The sequence below is a fragment of the Lithobates pipiens genome, unplaced genomic scaffold (genome assembly GCF_037356315.1).
Source record: "Lithobates pipiens isolate NorthernLeopardFrog02 unplaced genomic scaffold, aLitPip1_a1.2 Scaffold_30, whole genome shotgun sequence".
Lineage (NCBI taxonomy): Eukaryota > Metazoa > Chordata > Amphibia > Anura > Ranidae > Lithobates > Lithobates pipiens.
The window spans coordinates 42,137,282-42,155,203 of record NW_027507791.1 but is presented as its reverse complement, the minus strand read 5'-3'; the positions used below and the strand labels follow the sequence as shown (position 1 = coordinate 42,155,203).

Sequence of the window (17,922 nt, the reverse complement as noted above, 5' to 3'; positions counted from 1 at the left end):
TTCCTGGACCACCTTCACCCCACAGGCCATCCCGATTCCTGGACCACCTTCACCCCTCGGATCACTCCAATTCCTGGACCTTTCCCCCTGAAATCATCCCAATTCCTGGACCGTCACATCTCAGATCACTCCAGTTCCTGTATCTTCACCCCTCAGATCGCCCCAATTTCAGAACCTTCATAAATGTAAGAGTTTCACATTTTATACGTGCAACAATTTCACCAGCAGGAGAAGGAGGGTAGGCAGGTCCATCACATATAGACAACCACAGCCAGGCCCACACTGCTACTGGGAGGCGAGCCAGAACCTCAACCACAGTAATGTCCGGGTGCCCTCTCTGAAACATCATGGATGGGTCAAGTAGGGGTCCACAAGGGGGTCCTCTGGAAGGCCACTCTGATGCTGAGCGCCTGCAATGTTCTGATCCAACAGGTGCCACTGAAAATGACACCACTAAGTGCCCGCCCTGCCAAGTAGACGTTGACCCAATCACGAAAAATCTCTTGTAAGCTCTTTGTTGGTGATGTCATTTGTTGGCCTGGCCCTGTGACGTTTTCTTGTGTTTTCAGCTTCCAGGAATGGTGACACGGGAGTTATCCACGTGGTGGAGAAGGAAGAGGATCTGCCTTGGGTACTAGAGACCGGCCCCACGCCACCCTACATGGTGCTGCTGGAAGGCAACTTATTTAACAAGTAAGACCCGATGAACTAAGAGGGTAGACATGCACGCTTTTTTTTTTTTATAACTAGCTAAACCATTTATAATTACCGGAGACTTTTATTATCCTATCATCATTTCCTGTTTCTGACATCTGTTTCTCTGCAGGGACACGCTCCAGAAACTGAAGGGCAGCTCTCGTGTGTCTGGGATAGCCGTCACCTACGCCAAGCCCCCTCCGGAAGGCTTCTCTTTGGATGTACAGTGCCCCAATGATGGCTTTGGTAAGGCTACAGTATTAACCCCTTCCCATCCACGCTATAGCCGAAAGATGGCTACAGCGTGGGCTTAATTTGCCGGGAGGGCGGTACATGGACTCCTGTGATCGCGCTGCCCACGCGCCCCCTGCACCTAGTCCAGTGATGGCGAACCTTGGCACCCCTGATGTTTTGGAACTACATTTCCCATGATGCTCCTGCGGTGTAGTTGAACATCATGGGAAATGTAGTTCCAAAACACCTGGGGTGCCAAGGTTCGCCATCACTGGCCTAGTCCTTCAGCTCATCACAGATCGGGGTAAAGGGCCAATCACAGCAGCCCTTTACCACGTGATCAGCTGTGTCCAATGACAACTGATTAAAGAGGAAGTAAACCCTGATGAGTTTACTTCCTCTTTGTCTCCCTGCAAAGGTAAAGCATAATGGACTACTATGCATCGCATCGTATCGCATCGCATAGTAGTCCATTATGTGTCACTTACCTGACACAGGAGCCAACGAAGTCACCGCTGTCCCCTGTAGTTCCCAGCGTCCATCTTCTTGGTGGCTCTCGCTGCTCCGCCGCTGTGATTCGCCGGAGCAGCGATGACGTCACTCCCGCGCATGCACACAGGAGCCGACACTCGCGGCATATCGCCGCGATCTGCGGCTTGCCCAGTGCGCCTGCGCGCCGCTGTCTTCGTGTAAATATCTCCTAAAGCGTGTAGGTTTAGGAGATATTTCTTGGACCTACAAGTAAGCCTTAATCTAGGCTTACCTGTAGGTCAAAGTGGTTTGTAAGGGTTTACAACCACTTTAAGCTGTAAACACAAGCCGGTTATCAGCTTTTCTTTGCTCACGCTGAACCGGCTTGTGTTAGGGACATCAGCAATGATTATCAGTGCAGTCCCAACAGTGCCCACCAGTGCTGCCAATCGGTGACGTCTAACAGTGTCGATCAGTGCAGCCTATTAGTGCCCAGACATCCACGATCTAAACACTTAACCTATCTAACCCTGTAAAGAAGAAATCACTATACGCACTTTTTTTTTTTTTTTTTTTGAAGCCGGGCCAGTCTTCAGTGGCGGAAGCTCTGCAGAGGACACAGCCGACAACGGTTGTGAAATGAATAGGAATTGACGTCACCCATAGACTTGCTATGGGGCTCCCGTTGTCGGCTGCGTCCTCTGCACACCCGCCTCCACAGCGAAGCCGCAGGTGACAGCTCAAGGTGGAATCTGGTCGGATCGGCTTCAGAAAAGGTATGTATAGCGATTTTGTTTCTTTACGGAGTTAGGTTAGGTTATTGTTGGATCGTGGAGGTCTGTAGATCTAAGGATTTTAGTGTTGGGGTGGACTTCTACTTTAACCCCCTTCCCCCACCAGCCGCCGCAGTTGTACTGCAGCAGGTTGACGTAACCCCTGGGCGAACCGACATAACTGTATGTCGGTTCGCCTTTTGACCACTAAGGGGCACGTACGGACACCCGCGGCGTCACCCGGGAGCCGATGCAAGTGCCCGGCGGGCGCGGTGACCGCCGGGCACCCACGATCGCTCGTGACAGAGCGAGAATCGGGATTAAGATAAAAATTTGGGTCTCTTTTATTCCTATTACAAGGGGGTTGTAAACCTTCGTCTTTTTTTATGCATAGGATACATTAAAGTGAAAAAAACACCTGCCAGTGACCAGCCCCTCCCGTTTTACTTACCTGAGCCCTGGAACTTGACCCCGGCGAGGACGCGCTGTCTCTCTGCTCAGGGGTTCTCGGCTCTTGATTGAATAGATTGATAGCAGAGCAGCCATTGGCCTCCCGCTGCTGTCAATCAAATCCAATGACCCGGGGGCGGGGCCCGAGTCATACATTCGGCGGTTATGGCCGCCGAATGCTGGACTCGGGAGCGCACCCGCAAGGTAACCCCCCCCCCCCTCGGGAGAGCGCTTCCCCTAGGGGGCTATCTGATGCGGGGAGGAGCCGCTGGGGGACCCCAGAAGATGAGGAGTGGGGGCCATCATTTCCTCACTTGGCTCTATGCTACTGAGGAGGGGACGGCATCTGATTGTCTCCGCCGCTACCGAAGGCTGCGGTAAGCGGCGTCGACTACGGGGGCGTGGCGGGAGGGGGGGCCACCTCTCCCACTGCCGATAAAAGTGATCTTGCAGCGAATCCGCCACAGAGACCACTTTTATCTGAAAGAGGCCCGCCGATAGCTGCCATAACCCCGGTATTCTACGTCAAAATACGTAGATGTATAACGTCGGCAGCTTATCTGTAAGCGATTTAAAGAAAGATAATCGCCTGCCCATTCAGGGCAGAGTAGTGGTGCATGTTGAACTCGTTTTGTAAGGCTTCCACCAATGTACCGGCAGTTGAACCGCGCTCCGCTCTGCTCTTGATTGACAGGCCTGTACACCAACGAGCACGGCTCGCAGTACGCACACTGCAACGGAAGTGTATGGAACCCCCTGGGCACCGGCTTCTCCTACCAGGATTTCAGCTTTCCTGTCTTCCTCCTCGAGAATGAAAACGAGACGGAGGTCATTAAACAGGTGAGCCGCCTTGATGAGCCGAATGGAGGGGCGTGTCTGTGACCAAACTGCGTTGGAGAAAAAAAAAAAAAAGTAAAATCACTAACTGCTGTCTGTCTTTCCCGTGCAGTGTTACAGGGATCACAACGTACCCAGGAACGACAGTGTGCCGCGCTACCCGCTCTGCGCCATGCAGCTCTCCGCCCACATGCACGCTGTTACCAGTTCTGTCACCTGCATGAGGCGCAACTCCATCCAGACGTCATTCAGTATAAATCCTGGTGAGTGGGTCTTCCGGGTACAGCGCATGTGTGCCGCCGCCGCATGCCGTCATTAGACAGAGTGGGAATTTGTCGTCGTGTCCGGCCTTGAATCGTTGGCTGGGGCCTGCTGACAAAATCCCGCTCTGTCTAATCATGGCGCATGCACGCCGCCATCGCACGCCGTGATTAGACAGAGTGGGAATTTGTCGTCGTGTCCGGCCTTGAAACGTTGGCTGGGGCCTGCTGCCAAAATCCCGCTCTGTCTAATCATGGCGCATGCACGCCGCCATCGCACGTGCACGATTAGACAGTGGGATTTTGTCAGTAGGCCTGGCCTTCCCGCTCTGTCTAATCACGACACACGTGCATGCACGCCGCCACAGCACGCCATGATTAGACAGTGGGATTTTGTCAGCAGGTCCCAGCCAACGATTCACTGCCGGACCTGCTGAGTCAGCTGTGTCCAATCACAGCCCTGAGCCCTGTGTTGATGTACAGAAGGAAGGATCTCGTTGTTTCTTGGGAGAAGGAACAAAGAGATATGATATACCTATACGTTGCTGGCCTCTTCCGGGTACAGCGCATGCATGCCGCCGCCGCACTCTGTGATTAGACAGAGTGGAATTTTGCCAGCAGGTCCGGCCGTGAATCGTTGCCCGGGACCTGCTGACAAAATCCCGCTCTGTCTAATCACGGCACATGCGCATGCACGCTGTGATTAGACAGAGTAGGATTTTGTCAGCAGGTCCCAGCCAACGATTCAAGGCGGGACCTGCTGAGTCAGCTGTGTCCAATCATAGCCCTGCGCCCTGTGTTGACAATCAAAACAGGGCTCTGTACAGAAGGAATGATCTTGTTTCTTGGGAGAAGGAACAAAGAGATTTTTAGTAAAAAAAAAAAAAAAAAAGTAAAAAGAACAAACGTAGTCAAAACATAGCCAGAGTTCAGTAACCGAAAGGGATAGTCAGCCAAGCCAGAAGTCAGGGATCAATGTAGTGGAACAGCAAGCAGGATCTGGAGCCAGAAGGGATATCAGCAAAGCACGTCTTGAACAGGAATGCAGGTGATCGTTTCTGTGATGTTGACAAAGGCGAAGGCAGAGCTCCTCTGGACTGGACGGCTTAAGTAGGCAGGACTGACGAGCAGGATATCATCAACAGCTGAGTCACTGTGGAGAGATAGGAGCTGGCAATTAGCCGACAGCTGAGCGGCCAGCTCAGAGAAGGAAGGGCTCAGCCCAGTTGGTTTTGCACAGAGTAGCCCGGACCCTCCTCTTCTCGGGTCCCTCTTTAGCTCTCCTGGCCCCCTCCCTCCTATCGAGTGCTCCCTCAGCCAGCAGCTTCCTATGGGGGGCATTGGAGCCCAGTCACAGCTCTGTGTGTCCATTCAGACACGGAGCCCCCGATCCAGCCCCGCCCCCTCTCTCTTCCCTGATTGGCTGACTGATTTTGATTGACATCCATGGGAGCCAATACACACCGCTGTGTCTTGGCCAATTAGGAGGAGCGTCCTGGACGGCTTAGACACTCGTGGACATTGCTGGAGAGAGTTGGGGGCTCAGGTAAGTAATTAGGGGTTGTTGGAGCGGCTGATACACACACATAGAATGCATTAAAGTGGTTGTAAACCCCTCTGGGAAGTGCCGTGACCAACGGCTCCGGCCAGTCACAGAGCCGGAGTCCGCGGCCCTCCCGGAAGGAAGAGGGGCGAAGATGGATGAGGCCACCAGCAGGGACGTTGCGGGCTTCCTTTCAGATAAGGCCGCGTACACACGGGCGGACTGTTCGCCCAACCTTGTCCGCTGAACAGTGTTTGGGCGGACAGTCCGCTCGTGTGTGGGCTTTCAGCGAACAGTTTCAGCGGACAGTTGGACGGACAAAGTCTTTCGGAAATTCCGAAAAACTGTCCGCTGAAACTGTGTTTGAGCGAACAGTCCGCCCGTGTGTGGGCTTGTCCGCTGTACTTTCGAAATGAGCGGACTGTTCCCGCTCGGAAAGTCCGCCCATTTCGAGCGCGTGTACAGGTAGGCGGGGCCCGCGAAGGAGACGTCGCGGGCTCCGCCGCCTGGAATGGGCTTAAAGGGGAACCCCAACGCCGAAAAAAATCGGCGTGGGGGTTCCCCCCAAGTCCAGACCAGACCCTTGTCCGAGCACGCTACCCGGCCGGCCAGGAAAGGGGGGCGAGCGAGCGCGCCCCCCCTCCTGAGCCGTACCAGGCCGCGTGCCCTCAACATGGGGGGTGCCTTGGGGAAGGGGGGGCCGCGCGGCCCCCCCACCCCAAAGCACCTTGTCCCCATGTTGATGAGGACAAGGGCCTCTTCCCGACAACCCTGGCCGTTGGTTGTCGGGGTCTGCGGGCGGGGGGCTTATCGGAATCCGGGAGCCCCCTTTAAGAAGGGGGCCCCCGGATACCGGCCCCCCACCCTATGTGAATGAGTATGGGGTACAATGTACCCCTACCCATTCACCTGTGAAATAAAGTACAAAAAAAAACACAACACATGGAAAAAGTATTTTATTGCACAGCTCCGGGGGTCTTCCGTCTTCGGGGGTCTTCTCGCCGGACTCCTCCGCTATGTGTGTGTAGCTCTTTTACTAGCGGAGGAGTCCGGCTTTCTTCCTCCCCGCCGCCGGCCTCTTCTCCCGACTTCGGGGGTCTTGTCCCCCTCTTCGGTTCTTCTGCCGGGCCACCGCGCCTGGTCCGGTGGCCCGGTCTTCTGTCGCCGTCTTCCGTTCTTCTGTCGCCGCCTTCGGTTCTTCTGCCGGGCCACCGCGCCTTCTTGTAGCTCTTTTACAGGCGGTGGCCCGGTCTTCTGTCGCCGCCGCTGTCGTCGCCGCCGCCGCCGCCGCCGCCTTCCGTTCTTGTTCTTCTTCTTGTTCTTCTTCTTGTTCTTCTCCTGGAGATGTTGACTCGACGATCTCTCCGGCCGGAATGCCAGAGCCGCGCTGTGCGGTCACTTATATAGTGACAATGGGGCGGTGTCACATGGTATATGTCACATGGGTTGGTCACATGGTGACCCCGCCCCCTTACGATGTCATAGTCCCCATGTGACATCAACCCATGTGACCAACCCATGTGACATATACCATGTGACACCGCCCCATTGTCACTATATAAGTGGCATCGGAGCGTGTCCCTGGCATTCCGGCCGGAGAGCTCGTCGAGTCAACATCTCCAGGAGAAGAAGAACAAGAACGGAAGGCGGCGGCGGCGGCGGCGACGACGACGACAGCGGCGGCGACAGAAGACCGGGCCACCGCCTGTAAAAGAGCTACAAGAAGGCGCGGTGGCCCGGCAGAAGAACCGAAGGCGGCGACAGAAGAACGGAAGACGGCGACAGAAGACCGGGCCACCGGACCAGGCGCGGTGGCCCGGCAGAAGAACCGAAGAGGGGGACAAGACCCCCGAAGTCGGGAGAAGAGGCCGGCGGCGGGGAGGAAGAAAGCCGGACTCCTCCGCTAGTAAAAGAGCTACACACACATAGCGGAGGAGTCCGGCGAGAAGACCCCCGAAGACGGAAGACCCCCGGAGCTGTGCAATAAAATACTTTTTCCATGTGTTGTGTTTTTTTTTGTACTTTATTTCACAGGTGAATGGGTAGGGGTACATTGTACCCCATACTCATTCACATAGGGTGGGGGGCCGGTATCCGGGGGCCCCCTTCTTAAAGGGGGCTCCCGGATTCCGATAAGCCCCCCGCCCGCAGACCCCGACAACCAACGGCCAGGGTTGTCGGGAAGAGGCCCTTGTCCTCATCAACATGGGGACAAGGTGCTTTGGGGTGGGGGGGCCGTGCGGCCCCCCCTTCCCCAAGGCACCCCCCATGTTGAGGGCACGCGGCCTGGTACGGCTCAGGAGGGGGGGCGCGCTCGCTCGCCCCCCTTTCCTGGCCGGCCGGGTAGCGTGCTCGGACAAGGGTCTGGTCTGGACTTGGGGGGAACCCCCACGCCGATTTTTTTCGGCGTTGGGGTTCCCCTTTAAGCCCATTCCAGGCGGCGGAGCCCGCGACGTCTCCTTCGCGGGCCCCGCCTACCTGTACACGCGCTCGAAATGGGCGGATTTGCCTCCTCCTTACGTGGGCGAGTCCGTTCATTTCAAAAGTTGAGCGAACTGTTTGCCCAACCTTGTTCGTCAAACAGTCCGCTCGTGTGTGGGCAAGTCCGCTCATGCAAATTTTGAGCGGACTGTTTGCCGAAACTGTTTGACGAACAAGGTTGGGCAAACAGTCCGCGCGTGTGTACGCGGCCTAAGTGTCGCATAATGTGCTAGTATGTACTAACCGCTAGTAGACCGCTATCCCTTCCACTGTGTATTGGATACTCCTGAGCAGCGCGTTGACGTCGCTCCAGTAGGCTCCGCCCTTACACGTTGCGTCCCTGGGATGGGGACTTCTATACCTAAAACCTCTCCTGTATGTCTCCAGTGCAAGATCTAAGGCCCTGCTGCCTGTGACGGCTAATCTCAGGAGAACTGGAGTGAGATTTAGTGATGTCACTGTGTTTCTCATTATGCTCTTTGTCAGAAGCTCTGACGTGAAGACGCAAAGCCCTACCTATAACAAGATGGCCTCTTCCACATAGAGACACAGAGCATGGTAGGTCAGTAATGAGGTAAAGACTGATCTAAGGTGTGCTCAAAAAAGGTAGACGGGGTTCCAAGGGCAAGTCACCAGTATTGTCTGTGGTCTGCCTGCAGCTGACAGACAATACTGGTGACTTGTCCTTGGAACCCAGAACCCCTTTTTTTGGGCACACCTTAGAGCACGTATGTCAAACACAAGGCCCCCGCGGCCTGAATCCGGCCCTCCAGGCCATTTTATATGGCCTTCCTCTGGTCCTCCTCCAGTGTTTTCTGCTTCCCAGCAATGCCCCCAGCTTCTTCCCAGCAGCAGCACAAGGTAAGGTGCACTGTAATGTAAGGGAGGTTGGGTGACTCTTGACATCTGATGGTGGTGGGCTCCTAACATCTGATGTAAGGGTGCCCTGGACCTGTAGTCTTAACAGCTACAACCGGCCCTTTGAGGGAAACTATAATACTGATGCGGCCCGCAGTGAAATTGAGTTTGACACCCCTGCCTTAGAGTTTAGTTCCACTTTGAGAACATTGTGACCTTCCTGGTTTGGGTTCTGTGGATCGACTATCCACTTTGTCCTTTAGAAGCTGTGTGTGACTCTTGACATCTGATGGTGTGGGGGGGCTCTTCACATCTGATGTAAGGGTGCCCTGAACCTGTAGTCTTAACAGCTACAACCGGCCCTTTGAGGGCAACCATAATACTGATGCGGCCCGCAGTGAAATTGAGTTTGACACCCCTGCCTTAGAGTTTAGTTCCACTTTGAGAACATTGTGACCTTCCTGGTTTGGGTTCTGTGGATCGACTATCCACTTTGTCCTTCAGAAGCCGTGTGCGACTCACTTGCCAGTTACAAGGTTGGCTGACTCTTGTCATCTGATGGTGGGGGGGCTCTTCACATCTGATGTAAGGGTGCTCTGGACCTGTAGTCTTAACAGCTACAACCGGCCCTTTGAGGGCAACCATAAAACTGATGCGGCCCGCAATGAAATTGAGTTTGCCACCCCTGCCTTAGAGTTTAGTTCCACTTTGTGGCCTTCCTGGTTTGGGTTCTGTAGATTGACTATCCCCTCTGTCCTTCAGAAGCTGTGTGCGACTCACTTGCCGGTTACAATGTCTGGAGTGCCGTAAAGCCCATCAACACTTCCTCGGTGTTGCTGCCGGAGGAGCAGGTGGTGGTGTCCGCTGCCAGGGTGAGTCAAGACGCGTCACTTATAGTAACTTTGCTGTTTGTGTCTTTTTGATTATTTTTTTTTTATTGTTAGTTATCTTTGTTGTTGTTAACAGCTGGATGGCCGTTCGTTCTTTTGGAACCTGGCGCCGGCGGCAGAGAGCACCGTCTCGGCACTGGTCACCCAGCTGGCTGCGGCTGAAGCTCTCCACAAACTCAACGAAACGCAGTCACTGCCCAGAAACATCGTGTTCACCTTCTTCCAGGGGGTAAGGATCCTTGTGGTTCGCGCCATGTCTTCCTGTGATGGTGGAATGCGTCTGCTGCCTAAAGCAACCAATCAAATTGCAGCTCTCTTGTAATTGGATAGGAAATGTAGGAATCTGATTGGGTGCTACATACCGCTGCTGTGCTTTTATTTGCTCCAGGTTTTTGTTTTTTTAGTATTCCTGTACTGGGCGAATATATAAACGGCTGACTCCTGAAAAATGGAGTTCCCTGGTTGTCACTGATGGAGGATAAGGATTTTGAAGGGCTCGTTTAAAGTGCCCACCGCTTCAACATGCTTTATTGAAGCTTGGCAAATGCCTTGTGTATGTTGATGTTCTATTTGTGTTAAAGGGGCCCAGTAGTACCCCCTGTTCAGCGGATCCCCAGCTCATTAGTCCCCCTGTTCAGCAGATCCCCAGCATAATGATACACGCGTTCAGCGAATTCCCTTCTCAGTAGTACCCCCAACTCTGCCGATCCTCCGCTCGGTAGCAGCCCCCAGCTCTGCCGATCCTCCGCTCGGGAGCGGCCCCCAGCTCTGCCGATCCTCCGCTCGGGAGCGGCCCCCAGCTCTGCCGATCCTCCGCTCGGGAGCGGCCCCCAGCTCTGCCGATCCTCCGCTCGGGAGCGGCCCCCAGCTCTGCCGATCCTCCGCTCGGGAGCGGCCCCCAGCTTTGCCGATCCTCCGCTCGGGAGCGGCCCCCAGCTCTGCCGATCCTCCGCTCGGGAGCGGCCCCCAGCTCTGCCGATCCTCCGCTCGGGAGCGGCCCCCAGCTCTGCCGATCCTCCGCTCGGGAGCGGCCCCCAGCTCTGCCGATCCTCCGCTCGGGAGCGGCCCCCAGCTTTGCCGATCCTCCGCTCGGGAGCGGCCCCCAGCTCTGCCGATCCTCCGCTCGGGAGCGGCCCCCAGCTCTGCCGATCCCCCCCGCTCGGGAGCAACTCCCAGCTCTGCCGATCCCCCCGCTCGGGAGCAACTCCCAGCTCTGCCGATCCCCCTACTCAGTAGTAGTATTATTATTATTCACGATTTATATAGCGCCAACAGTTTACGCAGCGCTATTACAGTACAGTAAGGTAGGCTCATAGAGCTTACATTCTAAAAGGAGTGGGTGGTGGTACAAAAGGTAATAGATGCATGGAATGATTTGATGGGGGGGGGGGGGGTAGCTCGAGGACAGTTGTTAGGTGGGTGTGGGATAGGTGGACAGGTATTAACTCCCAGCGCTGCTGATCCTCTGCTCTGTAGTAACTCCCGGCGCTGCTGATCCTCTGCTCTGTAGTAACTCCCGGCGCTGCTGATCCTCTGCTCTGTAGTAACTCCCGGCGCTGCTGATCCTCTGCTCTGTAGTAACTCCCGGCGCTGCTGATCCTCTGCTCTGTAGTAACTCCCGGCGCTGCTGATCCTCTGCTCTGTAGTAACTCCCGGCCCTGCTGATCCTCTGCTCTGTAGTAACTCCCGGCGCTGCTGATCCTCTGCTCTGTAGTAACTCCCGGCGCTGCTGATCCTCTGCTCTGTAGTAACTCCCGGCGCTGCTGATCCTCTGCTCTGTAGTAACTCCCGGCGCTGCTGATCCTCTGCTCTGTAGTAACTCCCGGCGCTGCTGATCCTCTGCTCTGTAGTAACTCCCGGCCCTGCTGATCCTCTGCTCTGTAGTAACTCCCGGCGCTGCTGATCCTCTGCTCTGTAGTAACTCCCGGCGCTGCTGATCCTCTGCTCTGTAGTAACTCCCGGCCCTGCTGATCCTCTGCTCTGTAGTAACTCCCGGCGCTGCTGATCCTCTGCTCTGTAGTAACTCCCGGCGCTGCTGATCCTCTGCTCTGTAGTAACTCCCGGCGCTGCTGATCCTCTGCTCTGTAGTAACTCCCGGCGCTGCTGATCCTCTGCTCTGTAGTAACTCCCGGCCCTGCTGATCCTCTGCTCTGTAGTAACTCCCGGCCCTGCTGATCCTCTGCTCTGTAGTAACTCCCGGCGCTGCTGATCCTCTGCTCTGTAGTAACTCCCGGCGCTGCTGATCCTCTGCTCTGTAGTAACTCCCGGCCCTGCTGATCCTCTGCTCTGTAGTAACTCCCGGCGCTGCTGATCCTCTGCTCTGTAGTAACTCCCGGCGCTGCTGATCCTCTGCTCTGTAGTAACTCCCGTCCCTGCTGATCCTCTGCTCTGTAGTAACTCCCGGCCCTGCTGATCCTCTGCTCAGTAGTAACTCCCGGCCCTGCTGATCTTCTGCTCTGTAGTAACTCCCGGCGCTGCTGATCCTCTGCTCTGTAGTAACTCCCGGCGCTGCTGATCCTCTGCTCTGTAGTAACTCCCGGCGCTGCTGATCCTCTGCTCTGTAGTAACTCCCGGCGCTGCTGATCCTCTGCTCTGTAGTAACTCCCGGCGCTGCTGATCCTCTGCTCTGTAGTAACTCCCGGCCCTGCTGATCCTCTGCTCTGTAGTAACTCCCGGCCCTGCTGATCCTCTGCTCAGTAGTAACTCCCAGCTCTGCTAATCTTCCCACTCATTAGTAACTCCCAGCTTTGCTGATCCTCCACTCAGTTGTAACCTCCAGCTCTGCTGATCCTCATTTCTATCTGGTCCTTACTCACCTCCCGCTATATCAGTGGTTCTTAACCCTGTCCTCAAGTACCTCCAACAGGCCATGTTTTGGGAATTTCTCTTAGAGAAAATAGCTGTCCAAAATACCAAGCCATCAACTCTGATTTAAAGCACCTGTGCAAGATGAAGGAAAACCTGCAAACATGGCCTGTTGGGGGTACTTGAGGACAGGGTTGGGAACCACTGCGCTATATTACTCCTATGCTGCTCACCACATCTGCTAGTTTCTTCTGCTCCAGTCCCCCAGCTCTGCTGAACCTCCCCCCTCCCCACTGCTCGGTCCTGTCCCTGTTAGGCTTCCGCTATAGCATACCCCATGTTGCACCACGTGTGCTGTCTACTAGTTGCTTCGCTCCAGTCCGGACCCCACTCACCTTCCTGCTGCTCCACGCTGCACACCAGATGTGACGTCTGCACCAGACCCTCCCACATTATACACACATGAACCAGAAGTGACTGCTGATGACATCTTTTGGGTTCGCTTGTTGGGTTCCTAGTGCATCCTGGGAGATCTCATACCTGCAATATATCCAAAACATAGCAAAGCTAAAGCTGAATAAAAAGCCTCTCAAAAGCTTCAGGTGCTGTAAGCGAGTGTTGTCATAGACTTCTATGGAGGCTTTGAAGCAACTTCGTGGAGATCAAGTTGGAAAATCCTAGAATAAGAATGAAAATCTGAAAATTCAAAAGCATGAAAATCTGAAAATTCGAAAATCTGAAATAATAACTAATAATAAATATTAAATTATAGGTATTGGAATTTTCCTTTCAAATTTGGCTTTTAGTGAACGTTACGAATTTATCTGAAGTTATGAATTGTCTGAAATAATAAATGCCGAACAGCCAAATTTGAAAGGAAATTCCAATACCTATAATTTAATAGTTATTATTTTGAATTTTACTGATTTTTTTTCTTTTTTTTTTTCACATTTTTAGAATTTCAGAATTTTTTTAATTTTCGGAAATGCAAAATTTTGGAAATTTTGAGCATTCCAAATTTCATATATTTTACAAATTCAAAAATTTGGAAATTTTGAAAATCCAAGAATAAGAATGAAAATTCAAAAGAATGGAAATTTTGAAAATACCCAAAAATCTGAAATAATTAACTAATAATAAATATTAAATTATAGGTATTGGAATTTCCTTTCAAATTTGGCTGTTCGGCATTCATTATTTCAGATAATTCATAACTTCGGATAAATTCCTACTATTTACATTCACTAACAGTCAAATTTGAAAGGAAATTCCAATACCCTCAGTCAAATTTGAAAGGACATTCCAATACCTATAGTTTAATAGTTAGTTATTATTTTGACTTTTACTGATTTTTCTTTCTTTTTTTTTTTTGAGATTTTAGAATTTCTCAATTTTCAAATTTCCAGAAATTAAAAATTTTGGAAACTTGAGTATTTGAAATTTCATATATTTTACAAATTTTGAAATTTGAAAATTCAAAAGAATGAGAATTCGAAAACCCCAAAAATCTGAAATAATAACTAATATTAAATTATAGGTATTGGAATTTCCTTTCAAATTTGACTGTTAGTGAACGTAACTAGTACGAATTTATCCGAAGTTATGAATTATCTGAAATAACGAATGCCGAACAGCCAAATTTGAAATGAAATTCCAATACCTATAATTTAATAGTTATTATTTAGAATTTTACTTTTCTTATTTACTTTACTTTCTTCTTTACTTTTTTTAGATTTTCTTTCTTTTTTTTTTCAGATTTTAGAATTTCAGAATTTTCAAATTTTCGGAAGTTCTAAAATTTGGAAATGTGAAAATCCAAGAATAAGAATGAAAATTCAAAATAATGAAAATCTGAAATAATAACTAACTAATAATAAATATTAAATTATAGGTATTTTCCTTGCAAATTTGGCTTTTTTTTTTTTTTTTAAAGTTTCCAGAAATTGGAAATTTCGAAAATTTGAAAATCTGAATTTCCAAAAAAAGCAAAAAAAAAAAAAAAAAAAAAGAAACAAAAAAATAAAATAAAAAATTTGTCACATGTCTAGTTTTGACCATACAAGACAAAGCCACCGGTTCACTTTCAAGCCACCGCTGCCTAGAAAGCACACCATTGCTCTAGTTTTTTTACTCCTCCCACCAAATACACGTCGGGGCTGGTTGTATGTGACCTCTTGGTGTTCCCGCAGGAAGTGTTTGACTACATTGGAAGCTCGCGGATGGTGTACGACATGCAGAAGGGACGGTTTCCCGTGCGCCTGAACAACATTCACTCGTTTGTTGAACTGAGTCAGGTACTCCGCTAGAAATTAGAAACTCTAAACTCCCAGAACTATTCTCCGGAACCTCCAATGAGTCCTGTTTACATTTTGTTCCTGCAGGTGGCGCTAAGAAGCAACTCTGTCCTCTGGATTCACAGTGATCCCGTCTCTCGGGCAAACGAGACGGTGGACACCGAGGTATTGGATGGCGGGGGAATCTGTTTTGTTTATGGGGGTATGGTGGGTCATGTGCTTCTGTCCTGTATAAGCCACAGTGAAGTTCTTAGACCTCAATCTCCTCCATGAAGGTGCAGAATCTGATTAACACCCTGAAGACGGCGAGTACCGGGGTCAACGTGACTCTGCAGGAGGTCAACCAGTCCCAAGCCCTTCCACCAGCATCTTTCCAGCGTTTCCTGAAGGCTCGAAATATTCCGGGGGTGGTGCTGACTGACCACAGGACCACCTACAACAACAAGTGAGTCTTCTGTAGCCCATATTAGAGCCCCTTTTTTTTTGGACTATTTTTGGCTAAAGCACCACTGGTTGTGTAGAACATTCGTTTACCCCCAGAAGATGCCAGGAGTTCCTCGAGCAATAGGCTGCATAGTTCTGGTAGTGATGTCACATGCTAAAGCCAGTAGTGTTGGATCAGCGTAAGGGGGGGGGGGGATTCCTTCTACAGGACTACCAATGTCAGGGGGCACCTCTCTACTGACCTCTAATGTAAGGGGGCACTTCACTGATCACCAATGTAATGGGGTACCTCTCTCACTGACCACCAGTCTAAGGGGGCACTTCGCCTTCCAAACAACAATCTTAAGATAAGGTCCAAGGTGGTACCTCTCCCACTCACCTCCATTGTAAGGGGGCACCTCTCCTAATGATCACCAATGTAATGGGGCACCTCTCCCATTGATCAACAATGTCAGGGGTCACCTCTACCACTGATCTCCAATGTAAGGGCACACCTCCCATTTGATGTCCAATGTGAGGGGGGGTTCCTCTCCCGTTGATGTCCAGCGGGGAGGGTTCCTCTCCCATTGATGTCCAGCGGGAGGGGGGGTTCCTCTCCCGTTGATGTCCAGCGGGGGGGTTCCTCTCCCATTGATGTCCAGTGGGAGGGGGGGGGGTTCCTCTCCCGTCGATGTCCAGCGGGAGGGGGGGTTCCTCTCCCATTGATGTCCAGTGGGAGGGGGGGGGTTCCTCTCCCGTCGATGTCCAGCGGGAGGGGGGGGTTCCTCTCCCGTCGATGTACAGCGGGAAGGGGGGGTTCCTCTCCCGTCGATGTACAGCGGGAAGGGGGGGTTCCTCTCCCGTCGATGTACAGCGGGAGGGGGGGTTCCTCTCCCGTCGATGTACAGCGGGAGGGGGGGTTCCTCTCCCGTCGATGTACAGCGGGAGGGGGGGTTCCTCTCCCGTCGATGTACAGCGGGAGGGGGGGTTCCTCTCCCGTCGATGTCCAGCGGGAGGGGGGGTTCCTCTCCCGTTGATGTCCAGCGAGGGGGGGGGGGTTCCTCTCCCGTTGATGTCCAGCGAGGGGGGGGGGTTCCTCTCCCGTTGATGTCCAGCGAGGGGGGGGGGGGGGGGTTCCTCTCCCGTTGATGTCCAGCGAGGGGGGGGGGGGGGGTTCCTCTCCCGTTGATGTCCAGCGAGGGGGGGGGGGGTTCCTCTCCCGTTGATGTCCAGCGAGGGGGGGGGGGGTTCCTCTCCCGTTGACATCCAGCGGGAGGGGGGGTTCCTCTCCCGTTGACGTCCAGCGGGAGGGGGGGTTCCTCTCCCGTTGATGTCCAGCGGGAGGGGGGGGTTCCTCTCCCATTGACCTCATAACACAATGTTCACACCTCTCCACACCGACCACCAATCTATGGGGCTGCTTCTCCTTCTGGCCACAAGTCTTAGGTGGGTGCTATTCATGCTGGACCAGGGGGAGGACATGGGGGGCAGCGCTGGGACTTTCAGAGGGACAATGCAGCTTGCAAAACTTTTTTTTTTTTTTTTCACTCTATACAAGGGAGGTGACAACCATATTGAAAGAAGACATGAAGGTGGACATTAATGAAGTGCTGCTTTCTCTTTTCAGGTACTATAACAGCATGTATGACATGGCAGAGACCATCAAGATGGACTATCCCAGCGGACTGTCCCAGGAGGAAGCCATGGAGTATGTTACCGAAACGGCCCAGGTGAGAAATTACCCTTAAATGGAACCCGTCACTAAGAAAAGAGAATTTCACTTGAAAGGCGATTCCTGTCTAATCCTTTTATTTCTGGTTTTGGACGGAGCTGGGAAGGGTTAAAACCCATAGCTAGAGAGGTTCAGCCCCCCCCCCCCACTTCCTGTCCTGGTGACACAGAGAGCAAAAAAAAAACTGACAATTTGTGTCACTGCTGCAGAGAATTTCCCCCACTTCCTGTCCTGGAGACACCCAAAAAAAAACTGACAATTTGTGTCACTGCTGTAGAAAATGTCCCTCACTTCCTGTCCTGGTGACACAGCAAAAAAAATAAAACTGACAATTCGTGTCACTGCTGTAGAAAATTTCCCCCACTTCCTGTCCTGGGAAGCGCAGACACCTGAACAAAAGGTTAGGATAAATTCCTCCAATGGGGACACAGATGGCAATAAAAAAAACCTGATGGATTCTCTGGGGTTTTTAAACACTCTTATGCCCCGTACACACGGGTCGGACATTCTGACCACAAAATCCGTCTGATTTTTTTTCCCGACTAATTTTGTTCGAAACCGTTGTTGCGTACAAACGGTCGGACAAAGTTGTCGGAAAATCCGATCGTTCGGGTAAAAGTCCGATAGAGCCCACACACGATCGGATTTTCCGACAATATAATCCGATCTGACCTTTTTCGTCGGGATTTCTGACCGTGTGTACAAGGCATTATAGATTTCTTTCCTAGATTGAAAGTGTCTTAATGAGGGGAGATTTACTAAAACTGGAAAGTGTAAAATGACCAATCAGCTTCTGGGTTTTATGGTCGAAACTTAATTGAACAAGCTGAGGAGCAGCTGTACCAGATTCTGAGTGCTCCAATTTTAGTAACCCCCCCCCCCCCCCCCCTCAAATAAGTGTGAAAAAAAAATACCCGATACTCATCGGTGGACTACAGCACACCTCCCCACTATGTTAGAGTCAGGCGGGGGGAAGCATTTTGTGCAGACCTGTCTCACATCCTGTGCTAGGGTAGATATAGGGCAGTGAGTGAGGATTGTCACCTTAGGACAGGAAGTGTGTTACAGGCAGGATTGCCAGGTGAACAAAAAAAAGAGAGAAAAGCCTGAAAAGTCTTTGAGGACTACAGAACACCTATGTGATGGAAAGAAAAAAATAAAAAGAAGGGGAGGTG

The 17,922-nt window shown here is 52.0% G+C and overlaps 1 protein-coding gene across 2 annotated transcripts in view; it reads left to right on the top strand.

Annotated features, from left to right (window-relative positions):
* The window catches only part of NCSTN (nicastrin), a 30,762-nt gene that overhangs the window by 3,479 nt on the left and 9,361 nt on the right, over positions 1 to 17,922 (top strand). The window contains exons 3-12 of one of the 2 annotated variants that reach the window (XM_077464090.1): positions 570 to 693; positions 827 to 942; positions 3,319 to 3,464; positions 3,574 to 3,724; positions 9,369 to 9,475; positions 9,570 to 9,722; positions 14,488 to 14,592; positions 14,680 to 14,757; positions 14,868 to 15,037; positions 16,643 to 16,745. In XM_077464090.1, coding sequence (XP_077320216.1) covers positions 570 to 693; positions 827 to 942; positions 3,319 to 3,464; positions 3,574 to 3,724; positions 9,369 to 9,475; positions 9,570 to 9,722; positions 14,488 to 14,592; positions 14,680 to 14,757; positions 14,868 to 15,037; positions 16,643 to 16,745 — 1,253 coding nt within the window. Of the gene's footprint in view, positions 1 to 569; positions 694 to 826; positions 943 to 3,318; positions 3,465 to 3,573; positions 3,725 to 9,365; positions 9,476 to 9,569; positions 9,723 to 14,487; positions 14,593 to 14,679; positions 14,758 to 14,867; positions 15,038 to 16,642; positions 16,746 to 17,922 lie in introns of both variants that reach the window. The other variant, XM_077464088.1, reaches the window with a different exon arrangement.